Below are 22790 nucleotides of genomic sequence, written 5' to 3' on the forward strand. Positions count from 1 at the left end.
TTGCACCTATTACTGACAACTGTTGTTTCAGAACACCTTTCGTGTGATAACCCCTTGGATGGGGAATCCAGGAAGATGATGCTCGTAAACATTTTTACATGCTGCGGTTTAATAAGGCTTGCTGCACAATATCATGGCTTGATCCGTGTGTCGGATACATGTGCTTTACAAGCTACCACTGAATAGACCATATGCCTTACTGGGAATGATGAGACCTTGAATCTACCTCAGTAAAGTGACAATGACAGAATCAAGAACACGAGGTATACAGACACTCTTTTTTAGATTATAGAAATTCTCAGTTGTTGCCTTGAGAGATGCAACTTATAAAAAGTGTATTATGAACAAAGAGTGTCTATGTCACTACTGAGAAATACCCTATAGTGGCAACTGAATGGTAAATGGATATATAGCGCTTTTCAATTGGACCACTCAGAGCACTTTACGGTAAGAAAGAGCCAAGAAAAAGGCTTCAGTGTGTTGCTCAAGGACACATGGGCACACTGGTGGAGCTGCATATTGAACCAGAAACCTTACGATCACTAGATAAACACTCCTGAGACTCCTACCTCCTGAGACTGTGGTTGTGATTGACAGTGCTTCCACATAAATTGTTGAAATTGACGAAATGACAGAAATGACAGAAATCGAACATGGATTTTCTTTTACTAAATGCATCACGTAGAGCTGGAGAGCTTCAATGGATGTATTTTGTATTTAGCCATATAATGTAGTGAGTGTTTGGAACAAGATGATTTCATGTAGAACCGAGCAATGAATTCTGAAAGTAGTAACTGCCAAAGTCTGTGAGGCTGACGCTATTTGATCATTCTAATAATTGCTGTATTTTTTATTTTCATACAGAGATGATTTCATCCATTAAAATGTTCTTACTTCATATAATAAAACATCATGAGCACTCACTCATCATTTCAGTATTTTTTAATAATGGATGTAAGTTGCATCATGACGCAATCATGATGCCAGCACTGAAAACAGAGGACACACACACACACACACACACACACACACACACACACACACACACTTTTCCTGAGAGACTTACCATTATCCTTTCACACCACATGCTGAGCCACGACCATTAACCCAAAACTAAACCTGACAACCGACCAAAAGAAAAACAAAATATCGTTTCTTCCGAATGGGGACACTTTTGTCTGCAATTGGAAAAGCTGTCCCCACTTGACTAGATTTAGTCTGAAAGTTGTCCCTGAAGGTAGCCTATAACACACACACACACACACACACACACACACACACACACACACACACACACACACACACACACACACACACACACACACACACACACACACACACACACACACACACACACAAAAATAGAGTCGTGGGCCACCTGTGTCCAGTAGACTTTTAGTGGTGTTGGCTGAGGTATTACTCTAAGTAATGTTGTTGCCCAGCTCATTAGTCACTGAGCTCTTCACCTCAGACTGGAACTGCACACACACAACACAAAGTGTACACACACAAAACACACAGAGGGGTGTGTAAGAGCCAGTGTGTGAATGTCTGTCTTCAGAGTTTTATCAGTTTGCCTTTTGCCTTAACAGTTCCACAGCATCAATAATTAGGTTTCTAATTACAGTGTTAGCAGACAGCAAGGCAGAGAGAGAGCAGGCCTGGGAGGGGGAGGGAGGGAGGGAGGGAAATACTTGGATCTGGCTTCGGGCACCACACTTTCAATATATGGTCAACTACTTGTGACAAACATTTTCAGATCTCTCTCCCCCGCTCTTGCTCTCTCCCTCTTGCTCTCCCCTTCTTTTCTCCATCAAACATTAAATCTCTTCACCCCCGCTCCATGCCTTTTTTAGGAGTAAAGTACATATGTCTATATTAGCGTATGTTATTTGACTATGGATGTACAATGTCTACTGTCACTTCCTATTCCTGTTCTCCAACAATGGAAACTTAAGTCAGTCTAATAAAAACTAGAATATAGACAAAGGGCCTCTGGAAAACAACAGTATGTGATCTGAGTTGACAGATAGAAATGTGATCGGAGAATCAGTGAGGACAGGACACTCGGGGAAATGGGCTCTGTTGTAGGAAAGTAAAATATGATACTCATATACTATATGTGTGTAATAAAACACAAGTGTATATGTAAATTAACGGAGCAATAAATGACAAAGCAACTCTTTTATCATAATTGGACCAAAATACCTGTCGTTACTTTTTCACAGAAATAAACTTCTATCTACAAAATCAACACATTTCTCTCTGTCTGTATATGAAACTCATATCTCGAGAACCATTTAATTGATTGCCTTCATACTTGATGTGTGTATTGTCAAGTGCCAAAAGAGGTGCTGAGTCGATTCTGGTGCAATCCCGAGACGCGATACGTTCAATATTAATAAACAGGTGACAGGCGCTCTAGCAGCGGTGGAGACTATTCCACATCAGCGATCACGATAACAACGGGTACATGGAAACAGCGCAATCACAGCAATGGCAAAGGCAACTGATTGTCCATTTCGGGCTTCTGGGTACTGAGTCGAGCTTCACCAAACTTTGGATAAACAGGTGAACAACCCTTTGTGCAGCAGCGGTGGCATGGCATTATGGATCCAGCGGCCGGTCTTTACTTGCCGCAGCTCAGTTGCTGCAGGTCCCTTTTGCTGTTTCAGAAAGAAAGCTCCAACCAGCATCACCACAGGCCAAGCAAACAACCCATTCCAGACAAGCTAATTTACAACACACACTGCTCTATAGTAAATAAAAAAAGAAGGCAGCTCAACCTGAGAGGGGAACAGGGGAAGAGGCTGAAGCCCTTGTAGCCGCTTTGTGGGCACTTCTCCCAGTAGTTGCTTATGTTTGTGTGTGAGTGTTCCCCATTGAGATCAAGCCTCGCTTTACATTGTAAAACCTTTGATAAAGCGATCTCTCCCAACAGTGTGATGCCTAGTACTGGTTAATAATGCATGCTACACTCTGCTGCACACTTATTTAAGGGAGCGAGCATAGACACACACGCGTGTCACACACCTGTGGCTGGGTAAACTGTGGCCTTTCAAAGGTCATCCATCACACAGAGTAGGAGATCACGACGGGGGGGAGATGAGAGAGAGGATGGAGATGAGAGAGAGGATGGAGCTTTTGAAGGCAGTTGACAACTGAGTGGTGTCTTGGGCTGTGGCCAATTAAATTGACATTGAGAATCACTCCAAGCCTCATGTCGAAGGCAATGAACAAGCATGGCGAGCAAAAATAAGCTTAAAGTAAAACCTTCTCTGCTGGTAAGTATGTAAACATACAGGTTCTGATTTGCATTTGGGTTCCAGCTCCCCCACGACCCCTTAAAGGATAAGTGGCATTTGCATTTCCTCTCACTGTGGTTTAGTCTAGAAGCTCTAGAAAGACACGGTGCAACAAATCTTTTACCTTCTGAGTTCTCGCACCTCGTCTCATCTGCTCTCATTTCACCATCCATGTGAACGCATCTATCCTTTGCTCATCTGTCCATCAATGCACACATCCATCATGTTCGTGCGTTCTTCCCTCCTTTCATATCCTCCATTCCTCCATTCATCTCCCCGTACATACATTTCAGGACAGAGGATCCAATATCAGCGTGCCCTGAGGTTACTCGTGGGAGAGGATGAGACGCAAAGACGCAATAAACGGTGAGAAGTGATCGATGTCCGGAGGTGGGATGGACTGTCAGCATCAGGCCAGCTGACCCCCCCACCCACCACCTAAAGCATTAACACCCACATACAAACACACACTAACAAAACCTGACCTCACAGCTAACTCTTTCTCCTATCACTTTGCACTGGGGCCCTTTTTTATCCTCGCTGCTCAAGCATCTCATGGCACCAGTGTTCGGAAAAATGATAAGGACACCAGGGTGTTTACTTAACGTACAAAAGACAGACACTTGGCAGGAGATGTGTTTATGAACATTCATAAATACTCCCCCTCCATTCCTAATAAGACAACAATAACGAGACCTTATAAAGTCAAGAGTAAGGGGTGCTGTGACTGAACTCCCTTTGAATCCATAAAAACAGTTCAGTCGGCTATTATAAATGAGCTTCTCTGACCCATTTATGTAATAAAAAAAAAGAGGAAGAGGAGGGAAGAGAGAACCTCCCCAGGGTCAAAGCTCTCATCATCACACACAAAACAAGGATCTCAGTCCCTGCTCTCTACTCATGTAGTGTAAAGGCTTCAGTTGTTTTTGCATAGGAGGTATTTCATCTATATAATGCTATTACAGTTATAAGTGAGTAGATCACCTCACCACTTATATATTGTTGCTGTTGCATGATAGTTTGTGACAATGTAAAAGCCTCCAGTGGGTTGTTGACTGATTTTAACTAACTCCACACCTGTTCCTACAAGAAACATTACAGTGTTTTGATTGTGTCTTCTCGATTTAAAGGACAATGTCAACCAAACTCACACCAATCAATGTCAGGTTCGATGAAGCAGATGGACCCAGAGTTTAACAAAAAGTGTATTTTTAATGGCAATGTCCAACAGAAAAATAAGAATAAACGCAGGAATCTCAAAAAGGTAAAAACTGAAAAACACAGAGCACACGGGGGAAGCTTACAAGAGATGCAGAGGACGGGAGACAAGGGATACAAAAAGCACAGGAGATTACGACAGGACATAACGACAGGCATTTAGACAACGAACCGACAAGGAGAAGCACAGAGGCTTATATACACACACAGGGAAGGCAGGGGTAATTGAACACAGGTGTAACACATGAGGACTGGTGCAGACAATCACAAAGACAGGAAGTGAAGAAAGAAAACACACTAGGAGCAGGGCCTACAAAATAAAACAGGAAACAGAACACGGAGTGGGAAAACCAGAGACACAGAAACAACAACACATACAAACATAAACACAAGGATATACATGAAAGACGAGGAGGTACTAATAAACTGAAAACACTCTTATAAAGAGGCGGAAACTAAACACTGAAAAGACGACACCATGACAGACACACTTGGAAAAATATAATTATGGTTCAATGTGGCCTCAAGGGGGATAATATATATGATTTATACCCCAAATTAGCTTTGGTCATTCTTATGATGTCTGCTCATATGAACTTTAAAGATTTAATCAAGTGAACCTCATGCTATGTATGTGAATGTAGCAAATATTCTTACATTTGGGGTTGTAAATGTCTCTAATTGTAAATTATAAAAATACACGCAATACATTTTAAGTGCACATTTAATCTTAGTACTAAGTACTTCTTCTTCTCACCAACACTAAACTATAAAGCTGTCTTCAGACATGAACTCCATAATTGGTTCCCAACATTCTCCAGAGATCGCCTTGAACGCACTAAGAATGCAGCAGGAGTTTGTCTGAGTCAGACACGTTCACAACAACAGGAAAATCTAGCCTGCATATAGATCATGCAGGAGGAAGGAGATATATATTCTTATCTCATTGTGTTTCCAAGTTGACATCTTCATTGGCTTTTTCATCCTGAGATATTTATTTTTATATTCTTTTAGTTTTTTTTGTGTTTTGCATCATCAACGTTCCAACTCTCTTGCTTTGGATTCTCCAGATAATTGGTTCACTCAGACATTATCCGGATTCGAACCAGGAGGCTGGCAGGGAGAACTCAGGGGGGTGTCTGCAGCAACTGACACAGACATTTGCGTTCTCACACACAGCCCCTCTGGTTAATTTGAGATTATCCGGAGTTAAGTGCATGTCTGAAAGCAGGTTAAGATGTATTGTACTCTGCAGCTAAAGCCCTCAGTGTCTGGATTGTGGTTCAATCGAATGTCCTTAGTTGAAGTCAAACCTTAAACAATAGTGATTCCTGTGGAAAGTATTATTTTCTTGGGGTTCACCATTGCCAGCTGAACAACACAGTCCATAGAGCAAAATCAAGTTATAAACAACATGTCAGCAGAGATTCTCATGTAAGTCAAGAGTATAAATCATTCCCATTTCAATATTGGGGATGCTGTATAATCAGGATTAAATGTCAACATGTCACAGACACCTACAGCACTTTATTACGTCTTCAGAGTTTTCCCCACATACACTTTGGTTATTGAATATACAGACTCAAGTCCATGACACGAACGGATGGAAAAACTTCTCTCTGTCGTACTAAATATCTCTTCCTGCTCAACTTTCAGACCAACAAAGTGACAGCTGGTTCCTCTGAGTGGGATGAGTCCTACCTTCAAGGCAGCAGACCTCTTCCGCAGCAGCTGCTCAATGTTCCTGGCTGCTCTGGCCACCAGCTCCTCTGCGTCGTTTTGCTCCACAGAGTACAGGTGCTGGTTTCTCAGAAAAATCTAGACAGACACATGGAGGAGAGATGGTGTGAATAACACATGCACGTGATTTGTGTTGTACATCCTTAGTCAAAATAATTGTTTTGAAAAACAATTACAAATTAATGACTTTAAAAAGGAGCAGTCCAATTCCCAGTCCAACTGCATGTTTAAACCAGTGTTGAATTTGGATTATGCATGCGTGTCTATGGTTGAGGTGTTTCTACCTGTGTGAGGCTCATCCCGCCTGTGGCCGTGTCTGCCAGGGTCACGAGCTCCTTCTGCATCTGATCCACCCATTCTTTAATCCTACGGGACAAAGCAATGCACACGATGAATCAGATGCAAGCAGACGACACATCGCAGACATTTCACATTGTAATTAGACTGTCAATCAACCTTTCTCACGTCTACCTTCTAACAAGGACCGTCCAGCTGCACGGCTTCAAAACAAACAGGGCCAAAGGGAATCGCTCTAATAGGTCAGGAAAAGTGTCAACCAATCACACGCGCATCACCGGGAACAAATACAATGCCATCTAATCCAACACGTGTCACCGGGTGTCAACCAATACGATTACTTTGTGAGAGTTCAAGCGTGATGTCAACCAATCACACGGGTGTCAGCCGGCGCTGTGGCCGGAGATGGCGATGTGAGTGGACAGGTGAGAGGCAGGAGGTGGCCTGGACTGGTGTACTGCTCTGTGTATCAAAGAGCTCCGGGGACATGAGGGCCAGCCTGCTGGTGCACACATTGGATTATACCTCCCTTTCATCCTCGTCCAATCATCTTGTCAAAGCACAGTAAGCTCACATGCATTATAATATACTGACGTAGTCCATCCCTCCTTGAACACAGTGGCAGTGGATGGAGATAAGGTAGGAGAGGAGAATGACAAAGACCTAACACCGCGTGCATTAAGTGACACCCTGAATAATCTGACTAATAAGTGGGGGTTCACCTGGTATGAGGCTTGCAGTAACAAAATACTTGTGTGCATGTCGGTGCATAAATTCCCCATATAGTCTGCATCCGTGCACACACATACACACAGACACAGAGGCGGTCACATTAATATTGCATGAGAATAATAACAGGTTCGTATGGGATACAGATACTGCTCTGTATTCACAATAACACAGACCCAGCCATGACCTCCCCCTAATGGCGGAGAGAAAAATTATAGTCCCACAAACACACAGTGGAATAAACAGACACGTATACCCAGAAAATGTTCCCGACAAGTGCAGCAGTGAAATGAAAGTCTGGCAAGTTGCAGTATTTGTGCAAAACATCTCCTCTGATGCTCAACGCGGCTGAGGGAGTTGGTAAAATGCAAACAAAAAGAGGGCGGTACGGAAGATCAAGAAGACGGTAAAGAAATGGGAAATGTGCATCAGGGACACAAAATCCACAGTGGATGAGGTGAATTCAAAGTAAGAACACTAGCGAAGAAAGATGAGACACTTTGCACGAGAGAGAGACAGAGAGAGAATACCAGAGGGCATATAACACAGTTTGAAACTGTTTAGGAAAAAAAAGAGAGTTTGTGGGGTTTGGGTCAGGCTCCATTCAGCTGCTGTCCCATAATTCCAAAAAGCCAGATGCTTTAGAGATTGTGGAAAACACCGCTGACTGAGGCTTGCTAGAACTTTTGGGCTTTTTGAAACAAATTTACATAGATCTCAGATTGGTTTAGTCACCAGTCCTATAGGTAGACTCCTTGTTAAGCTGCCAACCAATGCAAAAGGATCAGTAGAACCAGAGGACTGGAGCTGGCCACTGGGCAAATCACAACCTTTAATGAAGCATGAGATCTGCTTTTCGGTCTTATTATCCAGTTCTAGAACATTTGAGAAACACTAGCGGAGAATATTGCCCGATGATAAAGTACTTTTAACACTGGTACTGACAGAGCGTAATGTGTTAGAGTCGTATTTGTACTGTGCACTCATGATCACAATTAAGTTTATTTTTCTAATATGTTTCATATCATATTTTATACCTTAGGCTTACTCTGTCTGCTTTTGCTTTTCAGTTGGCTTACATACTCTATGTGTAAATTCTATGCGTACATTTGAGAGCAACACACCCAGTCAGATTCCCAGTATGTGAACATATTTGGCAGATAAATCACAGTCTTTATAAGCATTGCTACACGGTGACATAATGAGAAACTGCTTCTCCTCTTTTGTCCTCGTCTCACCTCTCGTTCACTCTCTTCTCCCATCTTGTCTTTATCTGCTCTCTGTCCAACCCTTGTCCCCAAATCTACTAACAGCTGATTGTATGGGATTTTAGCCTGAAGCATTGACAAGTCAATGAGCGTGTGTGTGTGTGTGTGTGTGTGTGTGTGTGTGTGTGTGTGTGTGTGTGTGTGTGTGTGCGTGTGCGTGTGCGTGTTCCAGGGACTTGCTTGACATTCAGAGAAGCAGAGGGCCATCTCTCCTGAGTTCAGCTTCTGTGAAATCTACGGCTATCAGTGTAAATCTCTATAACAAAAACTCCCAGGTGCTGACAAATGGATGAGTCAACCCAGACGGTGCATGTGTGCATGTCCAATCTGGATGACATGGACTTTTCTTCAGTGCACTTTCCCCTTTTTTCCCAAAATATATTTGGGACATTTTGTCAAAGCCCTTAGTGAAGGGTCTCATCTGCAGATTTATAACTCAGCCTCTTTCTCACATGTTATTGAATCTCTTGTGTGTTTATTAACTTTGTTATAGCCGAGTTTAGTCTTTCACATATGAAGAGCACAGCAGGTGATTGTCTGGGTTTGACTAGTTCACAACAACACAAGAAGTGTCTGGAACATTTAGACGAGGGGTGGAGCCTGGATAGAGCACGGAGGAGGGAGGACATAATGTATAAATCTGCCATGTATAGTCACATGCTTTCTTTTAAGCCACATTCTAAACCAGCATCGCCACTTATCGTTAAAACCGCCCAATCTCGTTGTTCTTCTACGTGCATGGTATCTCTTCTTCACCCTGAAATATTTGTGTTCTTTTTGTCTTGTATTGGCTCACTCTGAAATGTCCTCACATTTTACAAAGGGGGCTTGAAGGACTTGTTCTGGAAAATGTTTGCAGCCCTTTGAAATATTTTCAGGAAAACGTCTGGACTTCAAAGCATGTCTGAAAACATCTTATATTTGTGTGTGAGCACAAATATCAAACACTGAGTCAAATATTGCTCTAAAGTGCTCACCTGCTTCATTTCATACAGTAAATTTGTTTACTAAATAGTCATTAAACAACCAGATGTAAAGTATTATCCAAGGACATGGAAAATCAATGAAGTCCTCATCATTAAATCACGCGTTGCCAAACATCCTTTGAGGTCCCGACCTGGTTTAATGGCAACGCTTCATAAATACCATGAGGTGAGTCCTGCTGTCGGTCTGCTGTGGTTGATGTACGTTAAGTTGCATCACCACCTGAAATCGTGACTCACGCTGCTCATTTTAGCTCTTTTTAAATTGAGGGCAGTGCTTGTTATCTCACCATCTGCCACACTGTGTTTCACACGTTTATATTGTAAACTCGTATCAATGACTAAAATAACAATTGTGATGATTCGGACACTTTATAGTTATGAAGTCAATGTTGCTGTGCTGAAGCAGCAAAATCTTTCTGCTCTGGTTGCTAGGCTTTGATTACTGCAGCCTCTGGTACTACACTGGATAATTAACACACACACACACACACACACATACAAATGGCAACTGGGTCAGACACTGCCCTACATTGTTTTTCAGACACAGGAAGAGCAAATGAGAGCAAAACAGAAAGACAGGCGGAGAGACGATACAAGAACGAAAGAGAAAGAAAAAATACAGATGTGGTTGTGGTATCATTACTGTGGAACTCAACAAAGTAATGAGCTGGCCCACAGTGTGCACCTCGATGGGAGGCTGCGTTAAACTGGTTTAATTACAGAGGCAGAGACAGACGTGGTCCAGTCTGGGCAGGATGGGGCATGGAAACACCAACAGTGATGCACCCAAACAACTCATGGAGCTCCGCTTAAAGCTCCGTTGTTTTCATTAATGCCCAAGTGGCCAATTCCATCCCTTTCCAGTGTGGCTGAAGTTCTGAAAAGTGCCTTGATGTGAAGAGGATGGTTTCTTGTTTTATCATATGAACTGAAGTCATACACAAAGTTTAGTGCCCTGAGTATTAACGGGTTCAGTAGATATTTAGGGCGTTGTCACAAAGGAAAGTCTGGACCATAGTCCGAATGAAAGTTCTTGTCTTTGTTACAGTGTTTACATTTAAGTCAGTTTTGTTTTCAGGTTTCCATCTAGGGAGCACACCACAGAATGTTTTATGATCTGCTTACGTCCTGTCATCATCACCTACGTGGGCTGCATGCGTTTGATGTCCATTCCAGTCCAGTGTATTTGCTAACTTTTTTGAATAAAGTGCAGAGAAAAAAAATATGTTTCTGTTTGAGTGAATGAATGAACCGGTTCACTCCCTTAATTTCTATGCCATTATAATATCATAAGTTATTACTACCAGCACAATGAACGTCCTTGTCGTTTAAACATTTCGTCGGAAGTGTAATCTACAAGTAGTCCTATGAGCCGCTTCTGCTTTTTTTTCCTTATTTTATTGTGTGATGCTGTCTCAACTCCCTGCAACTGGTCAGAAATTTCAAACTATCCAATTTCCTACTGCAATCTAACACAGCCAAGTTTGATCCAGACCAAGACCACCTCTTCTGTCCGTTGGTCCAGCCCGCGGTCCGAGGAACCTGTTATTTTGGTTCTCTCTGAAAAGTCCCGAGGTCCAGACCAAACAAGGTAGACACCAAAACCTTTACATGATCAGTACTTTTCTCAATTGATCTGATCAGTTTATGTGTCGGGTCATTATGTTAAAAGACCAATCAATGTATGTACACTGCTTTTAGTTCTAAGGAATATATCTTGTTTTTTTTTAAATTGTAAGATGATGATCCAGGCGATAGATTTCCTTCTGCCAAGGACTGAAAGTAAGAGCCCTCCACAACCTGTCTACGTCTAATGGAAATTGAATTTAGCAACCAAACCAAAACCAAGAAAGGACATGGAAATATGAAGATAGTGATGTTGAATGGATAATGAAATTAATGTAATGAAATGAAATGAAATGAATGGTCACCAAACACAAAGCAGGCTGCCTCTATGAACACTTTTCGACTTGTATAATTTATTTTTGAATGTATTTGTATTTTGTATGGAGCACCTTAAGAACTGGCTTTTCAAACGTATTCACTCACACCCTATATACTTACTCACTCATTCACAAATCGACAATGAGCATCCAGCAGATTTGGTAGGAGGGGGCTGCACAAATACAGATGTTATTTGCCATCACTAATTGTGCGTTGACCAAAGGGCAGAGAACATACACACAGTATTTCCTGCAACCGAATATGCAGCGGTGGTTCTTTGATGACTTTTTGCATTAAAGTATCAGTATATGTTTCTATAACTCTTGACTACTGTATAATACTGAGCAGTATTTAGAATATTTCCGTGATATGCTTGCAAAAGATATTGGAAAGGTCTGACTGTTGATTATATTTAGGTTTTGTCCAATGAACAAATTTCAATTTGAGTAAAAATCCGGTAAAATTACTTACAGGTATGTAGAGTGAAAATGTGACAGCATGCAGACTTAGTAGAATGAATAAATGTGACTTTTCGCTGTTTTACTGCCTCTTTGGTCAGGTCTCATATGCATTTTAAGAGATGGTAAAATAAATAAATGAATAACATGTATGTACTAGTTATTAGTCATTGACACCAATATTAATAAATGGTGCAAAAACCTGCTAATATTGTTTTCTATAAATTGGTTTATAACATTCACTAGGCTAAATATGTTCTGATGCTGTCCATGCTTAAATATAGTTTCATACACAACATGTAGATTTTCCATCAGTGACACATGCATACAGCCTAAACTGAAAATAGATTTACACAGAGTGGAGTGGCTGTGTTGGTAGAACTTTTTTGTTTTCATTTTGCCTGAAGGAGAAGGAGCAGGTGCGGTCACTCCAACTCCTCCACAACTTCACGGTGGCCACATTCGTCCCCCGGTGACAAGCTGCTGATCGTCGGCGACCAACATGAACCAGCGGCTGGAGGCGAGGCGGCCACAGAGGAGCTGGAACACCGCCTCACCCCTGCACGCGTCCGCCCCTGGACGACCACCACCGGTGCATGAATGAAGCCTGCACCGCCCAGCTCTCACTCACACCCCCCGTGCGTGCACGTACCTCGCAGCCCGTGCACAGAGAGTGGCTCATTAATTGAAAACACTCTGAACGACTGCGAACATCAAATATCAGGATCGGTTACTTACATGAGCTGTGTCGGAAACTGCGATGCCAGACAGCCGCCCTGCCACACCAGGACCAGGAACACCCAGGCTGGCACCCTGCAGGTATCCATTGCAAAAAAAAAAAAAAATTGGAAGCTGGGGGGAAATTCCCCGACGCACGTCAACACCAAATGTGATCCAGTCCCCTCCTGCAGCCGGTGGATGGGAGAGGTGGTGAGCAGGAGCAGGAGCAGGAGCAGCAGGAGGAGCAGCAGGAGCAAGAGCAGGAGTAGCGTGAGTGGCAGACTGTCGCTCCCCCACAGATTAACCAACCCTGACACCTCTAATCTGATCACCGGCCATCCAGCGCCACAACAGGTAGTGGATCGCTCGCTCTCTCTCTCTCTCCTCTCTCTCTCTCTCTCTGTCACACACTCACACCCTCTCTCCCTCCCTCCCTCTCTCTCTCTCTTTCTCTCTCCCTCTCTATCTGTCACACACACTCACTCTCTCTCTCTCTCTCTCTCTCTCTCTCTCTCTCTCTCTCTGTCACACACTCACACACCCTCTCCCTCCCTCCCTCTCTCTTCTCTCTCTCCCTCTCTCTCTGTCCACACACACACACTCTCTCTCTCTCTCTCTCTCTCTCTCTCTCTCTCTCTCTCTCTCTCTCTCACACACACACACACACCGTTGTCTCCCCTCCTTTTCAATCCAGAGAAAAAGCATCACATATGCTCCTCCAATCTTGTCATGGAGACTTCTGTCTTTGTGCTCCACTCTTTACTGCTCTTATTGCAGTTAAGACTGTCTATATGCTCTGGTCTGAATGGTATAGTAATGCAAAATATTGCATTAAAAATGTGTTCTCTTTATATATAAAGACTATATAAACCCCCTCCCTCCTGGTCAGCATTCCATATTGGGAGCAACAAATTGTTCTTTACCTCCTTATATAATAAAACAAAATAAAATAAATCCTCCTGCTCCAAGGAGGGTCCACAGTCTGACAGGCACCAGGAACACATGCGCTGTGAATGCAGATGCACGTTTTGCTCTTTAAAATGCCAACCTTGCAATCCCTAAACAAACCTCAAGGGGGTAATTTCCACACCTTGATGGCACAATCTTTGCCAGTCACTATCAGCCATGCTGGTAACATGAGTGGCAGCAATCAGAGCAACGGTTGGTGGATCACTGAGTGACAGATGTTCATATTGATTTCACACACAGCCCATCGTGTAGAACCTTACGAGAAAAGTACAGTTAAAAGCCCGATGAATCACAGGGCCGTCCATCACACAGACGACCTGTTTTATAAGATCGCTCTGTGTCGAGCACCCTTAGATGACGAACTTACACAATATATGAATTATATATGTTTATATATATTTAAAATGAAATACATACAAGCTCCCACTGCAGAATATGAAATCACAGTTTCTGTCATCATTTTAAATGAAGATAACACCGTGTGTGTGTGTGTGTGTGTGTGTGTGTGTGTGTGTGTGTGTGTGTGTGTGTGTGTGTGTGTGTGTGTGTGTGTGTGTGTGTGTGTGTGTAATTCGGACCTGAAGGGAGGGCCAGGCAACACAAGCAGGATGCTTGGGGATTTGGTTATCAATCGTTGCCTGGCAACCACACACCATCTCGCGTGTCCCCCTCCACCTCTCTTTGTCTCTCCCATCCCCAGCTCCCCCCCTCCTCTCACTGCACTGCACTGTGGCTAACCCCCCCCCCCTTAGTTTTTCCACCATCCCCATCTCTTTACTCGGCGCCGCATCACTCTGTCCACGTTCTTTCTCGCCACACACCTTCCTCACACTCATTTCCCCACCAGCAGACGAACAGACGCACCTGCTGATGGGATGGAGAAAAGTAAGTGAATGGTGAGAACTAAAGAGGAGGCTCGGAGTGGAGGAGCATAATAGCAAAGAGCAGGGTGGAGAGGATGGAGAGGTGGAGGCCTCCTCTGCAAATTTCCCCATTCAGTAGTTTTTTTATTAAAAGGGAACATCTCATGCTACAAAAGGACGAGCTGTCAGACTAATGACTGCGCTGCTAGAAATAGACATTGGTAAAAGAGTAGAATAAAAAACAATAGTGAGGCAGTGTATGTTTGTCTAAAGCCTGAGACACATGGCCAAACCAATATTACATAGTGAACCTTGGTTTGTCGTATGTTCCTGCATATTTTCTTGTGTAAGTTACCAAACAATGTAAACATAATTATTTTTAAACATCTGAATGTATCCTAAATGAATAATCACACCATATCCTGTGTAGCTATTAGGCTATAATATTGTCGTCCTGTCTGCAGAAGTGAAATCCACCTGTAGACCTCATTGGTAATGTGTAGTAATGTGTAAAACCACCACTTGTTATAGAGCAATTATATCGTTCAGTTTAAATTTAGGTTATTTGATAGATGATACTGCCACCTAGTGGTAATGCATTAAAATCACAAGATCTGCTCGATTAAAAAACGATATTGTTCAAATCAAATCAATGATTATTACCAGTGATTCTTTCTTTGGCTGCTTTGCTTGACTTTTAAACTCCTTCTTGCTGATTTTACTATTTCAGTTCTATTAAAGCTGATAACACAGAAGTGTTTGTGTCAAAATTATTGTAGGATATTTCTATCAGTATATCTGAATGAGAAGGCCACATATTAATTATTATTATTTGAGTTTTTTAAATGGTCTAATACCATCCACTTCTTAAAGAACAAGGGGAATCTTCTCTACAACAGCCAAGCTGCTCAAACTCAGATAATTATCCTGAGTCAATGCTGCCTCACAGTGGCCATGTCTCATATCACAGCTAAATAAGGCATCAAATGCATACAATTTCCAACCTACAACTATATAGAGGAAATCTGTGACATGTTAGTAATGAAGTAAATATTTTGATTTTAAAATCAATCAAATTAAAATCAAACTTTGTAAAAGCACATATTGTCAAGATTTTTTCAATAACCAGATAGACATGTTAATGTTGAGGATAATTTCATTAAACAAGGTAGAGAAAAAAGTGGCCAATTACAATAAATGAAAATAATCTTCAATAATGTTCTGAACCACAGATTGCCATCCCTGTTCATAAATCCATGCTCTCCGATGATTTATCATTGATTTGAGGAGCAAGAAAGCATCAGGAAGCAGAGAAAATATATGAGCTCCACTTGCCTTTGATTATGATAAAATATTCAAATAATATAAGATAAAATAATAATACAATTTTACGTAAAAAATAAAAAAGGTTTTCTTACTTTATAAATGTTCTCTACCAATACAACCACAGTGAATCACTTTGGCACCACCTAGTGACAGGATCAAGAACACTCTGTTGCTATTCTTGCAATGACGAGTCAAAATGTCAGAAACAAACCAAGCTCACATCCACATGTGTAATATAGCTCTTCTTAATATTTATTCTTTAGACTCGGGGTGGGGGGGGGGGGAAACAGCTGATTTTTTTTACAGCACATTTTGCATAATATCTCAACACATCCTGTGTACAACCACAAAACCATAACATTAGATTCTTTGTTTTTACACTGAAGTGAGCATAATTCTTTACAGTCAGCATACAGATAAATCTATACATATTCTGTCTCTTTTAAACATAATCTGTAGGCAAAATATACTGACAAACCATCAACAAAACATGCAACATCCAAAACATAAAGTCTCAGATAACTATTGAAGTTGAGTTGATATTTTTTTTTTCCCCCTTTGTGTTGTTTCAGCCGTTTACAGGACGTGGTTGCACAGACAGCCATTGGTTGACAGCACATGTTTTTGATTACACAGTCAACTCCCCTTACACAACTATAGACACGCATTGCTGTACAATTATTAAGTCTTTTGTGATTTTCTTTTTTTTTCCCGACACTCACATGCTCAAACTTTGGACAATATAAACATTCAATCTTTGTAGAAAATAAACACTTTATGTACACATGTCACATTCACACCCCTCAGGACAACAGCAAATGGATGGATTCACAATTACAGGCAACATCTGATCTGAACAAACAAACAGCATTTAGCTCGAGGAACGTCTAATGGAACACGAGGGGCTAAACAGTCATGACTGAGCACTGAGGGAATATGTATTTTCTTTTTTACTGTACTTTGTACATCGACTGTTCTGACTACAAGCGTGATGTGGGGACTTCTCCCCAGTTTGTGCATCGTGTATAGGAACCCCAACATGTTTGCGTATTTTTCTTTTGCCACGTGGATAAAAAATGGACACCACAATATTCTCTGCCACCACATACTCCACGATTCTGTTCATTTCAGTGCAGAAACACAAAACACATAATCTTGCATGTCATGACAGTTCAAAACGAAACAAGAAAAATAAACAATATTTAATAATAAAGTGCACAAGCTCCATGTAGATATTAACAGCGGTTAACATCAATATATATTAAAATCAGTTAAAAAAATTATACATTTACTTTGTATTCAATATTTTCTCTCAGTGATGTATAAATTAAAGTTATTTTCTATAGACATATTTTTAAGACTTAATGTTTACAGGTAAATCATTTAATTCCAAAACAGAAATGCATTCAAACACATCTATGTTGCATAGAAGTACTTCAAAAGAACTAGTGAGTCTGGAAATAAAAATCTGAAGGTTGGCACAGCAAAATAATCATCTGAAAAATCCACCTTGTTCCCTTCCATACTAAATCCTCTTTGTGTTTTCCTTTGCTGAGAGATTCAAGTGACATTCTGTTCCAAGTGTATTTATTGTTTCCTTTTTTTTTATATTTAATTCTAAAAAAAATTGCATAAGCCCTGTGATATGCCTAAATACACCGACAAAGGTTCACTTGATTTCATTCTGCAGCTATGGTGGCAAATCATTTGAAAATGAATACACAGGTCACTTGCTCAAACATTAGCACTGCGACGTGGCCCCACGTTTTCTCTCCCGACTCGATATGACTGAACCCCAGCAGGCCTGAGTGAGCGTTTTGGTCACAGGCAGTGAAAGAGGCTGGTTCACTGACACAAAACAGTACAGTGAGTTTTACAGCACAGCCAGACACACAGAGGAACCTTGACATTTGACTGATAAGAACAATTTTTCTTAATTATTTTTTTTTTTGGGGGGGGGGGACTCAGACCAGGGTGTTTTACTAATGCACGAAAAAAGCAGAGCTGTCAAACCGACAGTTGCAGGTCGATGCATGGTTTTGACACAACGTGTGTGAATCACATGTCCATTCCAACAGTGTGATCACAGCTACACAGAAAGAAATATTTAGCATACTCTGAGCACAACAACAGCCTGAAAGTAAAACGCTGCACACATGACAGCGGATGATGTGATAAATCCTCGTCATCCTCAACAGTTGGTTTGGAACATTCAACACAACGTGCTTTGGGCTTCAGAGCACAACAAGCGATTTGTTTTGTTGTGATTCTAAACTGCCCCGCACGGTAACATGCCAGTGAAATGGCAACATGTCGATGGATGTTGACCTTGACCGTTATTTTTAAATCTATCGCAGCCCTGCTGAAGATCTAGTGGTGCATCAGTGTGATCACAGGACCGAAGGAGCCATTTACTCACATAGGTCCACATTCACATGGCAGTCTACACGACTGCATACGCCATCGACTAAAGTAGCCTAGTGGATTGTCAGTGCGCCACCCACGGCCTCAATCTAGATCATAGATAGAGAGATCATAAGTGTATATCTAATCATATATAACCTTCTGACATTCTATATTATATGTATATCGTATTTTGATATATTCTAAATCTGATATCTTTGTATACTACATAAACATCACACTGTACAATGTGATTCTCTGATATGTTCTGTAATCGGCATGTGTGATATCTACATCTGAAGTGCTGTACATGTTTATCTTCATCCCGCAACGAAAGTCAGCTGTTTGACTCAGTTCTACGTAAAGGCTTTGTTGTTTTAGTTTTTTCTTATTTTTCATAAAACTGACTATCATACAAACACTAAGCATTCCTCCATCATTACATTACGTCACAAGCATCATGTGGGCAGTACAACGATGAATGTCACAGGACAAAACACGAAGCTCATTCAGGTGAAATTCAACTTTTAAATCATGTCCCCCCTCTGATAGATATGTTCGTTCAGTGGCACAGCACCAAAACAACCGTGTCTAATGTGGATCATGGGGTTGGAACTATGGTGGGAAAGACATCACTGCTCTCAAAAGCCATATTGCTGTTGAGTCTGTTTCAGTGCCTGATGTGGCATTTGCACGTTTGCATCCTACGAGCAAAGCCCACAACTGGCCGAGACTTGACATGGGAAGAGGTGGACGTGTGCTGGCAGTGTTGGACTGATTCAATTCTTATGGTATTAGCACATTATTCACTTCTTCTTTTAACGTATCAACTGAGGAATTACATCAAATTGTTTGTTTTTTTATTTCCTCTTCCTGAACACTTTTTTTTTTTGCCTCATCCATTTTTTGTCAAAATTGGACCTGTGACATGGGCTTCACCTTTCGTTGAGCTGCTACCCCTTCTTCTTCTTCTTCTTCTTCTTCTTCTTCTTCTTCTTCTTGTTGTTGCTGTGGTGCTCAGGGGTTGGTCAGAGTGGAGCTGACGAACAGTTTGTGCCAGCTGACCGCTCTCTTTCTCATGTCCGCCTTGTCCAGCCAGATGTAGGCTTCTCCTATCAGCGTCTTCTTCATGAACTTCCCGCCGTTGGACACCAGGAAAAGCTGGAAAAACATCGGAGAGAGGAACACATTCGTCATTCTGCTGCTTTCTAATCACTGTTTTAAGTGTTGTTGTTAGTGCCAGCCCCTTCTAATATGCACTTGTAAAAGCATGTTATTCCCAATGAGTAATTCAAACTCTGATTTACTGATCGATTTATTGAACCCATCGAAAAAGAAACAAACAAGTTTAACCTCTGAATTATGACAAATAGATATGTTTTTGTGTCGTCCAAGGAGCTTACCTTTATATTGGTTTTGTTTGTCTTTTAGTTAAACAAAAACTACTGGTCGGATTACCATGAAACTTGGTGGAAGGATGCCATACGGTAGAAACAATTACATTCTGGTGCAGATCTGTATCAGGGGCGAATCAGACTTTCTTTAACGTTGCAGGTTTTTTTATGTTTTCACCAATTTCCCAGGGAATAATTATTGGGTTTTGATGAAGACAAGCAGGCATATTTAGGGGACTGATATCTCTGTTTGTGTACAGTTTGGTGCAGCTTGATTTGATTTAAGGTGACTGGAAACTATTCTAGTTCTGTTCTAGAATGGCACTCAGTAGAGAGCATACCTCAGCCAAGGCCCACCAGTCCCCTTAAAACACCACATTTAAATTCACTAGATTTTTCTTTGGATCTGTACCGATCTTCACACACTCATATCGGTCCCCTAAACATGCCTGATTCTTTTCATCAAGTTCTATGAATTATTCATTGAGAAATCAACAAAAACACCCAATCTCCTAAGGTTAAAAAAGTGAAAAGAAAATCCTGGATCCCCCCCTTATCTGGATCCACATCAAAATGTTATAACTTCTTTCCTGACCCATCCTGCATCCTTCCACTCAGTTTCGTGGTAATCCGTCCAGTAGTTTTGGGGTTATCCTGCTAACTAACACACACACTGATACAACGAAAGCAGGATATCCTTGGTGGAGATAATGTGACAGACAGAAACTTGTTAATGTTACAAAATGCATCTTCCATTTAACATTGACCGTAAAAGATTCTCAGCAAGCATGAGAATGTTTTATCCTTGGAGAAGTCACTACCGAGCTACTTTTAGATGCTCAAATCCTGCAGCCCCACAGTTGGGGGTAAATCTCCCTGCTGCTTCCCGAGGCTGCGGACCGGTTTATAAATGTACGCTAATCAGCGTTAATACTTGTTATGGGAGATGTTACAAGCTTCCAATGTAGCACTGCACTGAGCTGTTTTGAAGGTTGTTTCTGTCGACAGTTACTTTCTACGATAATTAGGCCAATCAGTAGATTATAACAGCAGAAAATATATCACAAAAATAAATGTAATGTGATGAAAGTGGGGCATTATGAAACATTATGTTCGACACATCTGGACGGAGCCACAGTTCACAACATCTGTGTGTTCACGTCTGTCTGGTGTGGGTGTGTGTTGTACCTGAATGGCGTGTCCGGTTGGGTTCAGGGGGAACCTGAAGGTCTCGTTGAAAGACGGCTCCCGGTCATGTCGACAAACTCGGGTCTTCTTCTTGATGATCCTCTTCTGAGTGGCCACATTCACCACATACAGCTTCACGTACAGGTCTGAGGGAAATTACAAGATCATTAGACAAATGATGAATATGGATTGATGAATGAAACACAAAATCACAAACACACACACACAGTATAATCGCACACACACACACACACTTATATGTTCTGACCTGGTAGGTGATCTGCGCTTTTGAACTTGTACGTGATGTTTCTGCATTGAAGGATTTCCAAAACCAGCTGGTCTCCCTCTGGCTTCACCTCCTTCTTGAGAGCGACCTTGATCTCCCCTATTACTTGTGTTTTACCAGCTACACAACAACGAAAGAGACATAAGGGGATCAGCTCCTCAGCCTGCAGTGCGTGACTTCGGCCACTAGGGGTCGCTCAAGAAAAACAATACAAACAGAACAAGTTTGATGACGTCGTGAAGCAGCGTGGGATCGTGGGAGTTGTTGTCTTCGCCACCGTTGACGATGGAAATCCACCGGACGTGACGTGACCCACGGATCAGGTGATGAATGAAAACGTTATTCACGTCACGCAGCTAAGCGGTGAATAATACGACCCACCACAGTGACCAATGCAAACAGTGGGAGGGAAACACAGCTGACAAGCTAACAAGCTAACAGGCTAGCAGTGTGTTTTTCTTCTTCTTCTCTAGTATATTTTAAGCTTTATTCTTGCACTGTTTTCATTTTATTTTAAATACACTTACATCTGCTGAATTACAGGCTATGTTAGTATAATGCACACCTTTGTATAGCTTCAGTTATTTATCTTTAAATCTGTATTTATATTACGTATCAGTACTCAGGCTCTGATACCTGTTTTGCCGTACTCTTCTCCTCTTCCCTTAGATTTCCAATCATCTATACTTAGTTATCTTATATCTGTATTGTCAATATCTCCATTAGCCCATCCTTCTTTACAGTGACAGCTTTTCTGGTGGCTGGCCCTTCTTCTCCCTGCAGATTAAGTCTACTTTTTATTATATTATGTTCTTGTGTTTGCTACTGGATGCCTAAATTTCCCTCGGGATCAATAAAGTATCTCTCTGTATATATATAATATATTTACATTAAAGTTGGAGATTTCTATATATAATGCAGGGCTCAGGGTTTATACTTGTACCATGTACCACGCACAGGCAGGATTCTACAGTTCCACAGAAAAGCGTATACTTGCAGTGTCACTGACGCTTATTTGAATTATTTAACAATTATGCATCACTTAACCTGGGCTCACTGCAGAGTAAAACCAGGTCAGAGAACATCTCTGCAGTGTCACTGCCATGTGCTCCTATTGATATTTAAGTGAAAGGGTTCTGCTGAGACAGGGTCGGGGTAAAACGTGTTAAAAGAGGCTTCAGGGCTCCATGGAAATGACCTCCTCACCCTCATCTGTGAAACAGCTGTCAGGCTACGGCCTAAAATGACCTTGGGCTCTTTGTTACAAATTGAAACTAGAGATGGAAGAGAGGCATCATGACACCTGAGCTACATGAAACGTAGATATAGTTATGACAGCGGGTCGGATAGTGTGACACCCACTTCTCCACTATCCAGAGCACGCATTAAGTCATTATGCCGGCTGAATATTGTTAATTGACAATAAGCTCTTGACTCCACAATTTAATAGTGTCATTATAGAAACATGGTTTAGGGGTGGTTAAACAAGTGGTTCAAATAGTGTCGTTATTCAAAATATCCAGCAGGTGGAGACCTACAACCAAGGAAGAAAACAGTACATTTTCTGTCATAGCCTCAAGAACACAGGTCATTTCTCGAACTTGCCTTCATTTTCTGGGGTTCCCAGCTGGTTTTTGTCGGTGCCGTTGGGAACAGTCTTACCACTGTGAGGAAAAAAACAAAATTATGAGCAATG

The 22790-nt window shown here is 41.6% G+C and overlaps 2 protein-coding genes across 9 annotated transcripts in view; both read right to left on the minus strand.

Annotated features, from left to right (window-relative positions):
• LOC118109924 (voltage-dependent calcium channel subunit alpha-2/delta-1) overlaps positions 1-12856 on the minus strand; it is a 62362-nt gene extending 49506 nt beyond the window's left edge. For 2 of the 3 annotated variants that reach the window (XM_047339959.1, XM_047339958.1), the window contains exons 1-3: positions 12684-12855; positions 6548-6629; positions 6225-6341 (exon numbers count right to left, since the gene is read on the minus strand). In XM_047339959.1, coding sequence (XP_047195915.1) covers positions 6225-6341; positions 6548-6629; positions 12684-12772 — 288 coding nt within the window. In that variant the 5' untranslated portion in view covers positions 12773-12855. Of the gene's footprint in view, positions 1-6224; positions 6342-6547; positions 6630-12683 lie in introns of all 3 variants that reach the window. The other variant, XM_047339957.1, reaches the window with a different exon arrangement.
• A 3211-nt stretch (positions 12857-16067) lies between these two features.
• The window catches only part of pclob (piccolo presynaptic cytomatrix protein b), a 33228-nt gene continuing 26505 nt past the window's right edge, over positions 16068-22790 (minus strand). For all 6 annotated transcript variants that reach the window (XM_047339968.1, XM_035156638.2, XM_047339964.1 and 3 more), the window contains 4 exons: positions 22700-22758; positions 21077-21214; positions 20809-20954; positions 16068-19387 (listed from right to left, as the gene is read on the minus strand). In XM_047339968.1, the coding sequence (XP_047195924.1) occupies positions 19244-19387; positions 20809-20954; positions 21077-21214; positions 22700-22758 (487 nt within the window). In that variant the 3' untranslated portion in view covers positions 16068-19243. The remainder of the gene's footprint in view (positions 19388-20808; positions 20955-21076; positions 21215-22699; positions 22759-22790) is intronic.

Source organism: Hippoglossus stenolepis, chromosome 5 (genome assembly GCF_022539355.2).
Source record: "Hippoglossus stenolepis isolate QCI-W04-F060 chromosome 5, HSTE1.2, whole genome shotgun sequence".
In the NCBI taxonomy this organism is placed as follows: Eukaryota; Metazoa; Chordata; class Actinopteri; order Pleuronectiformes; family Pleuronectidae; genus Hippoglossus; species Hippoglossus stenolepis.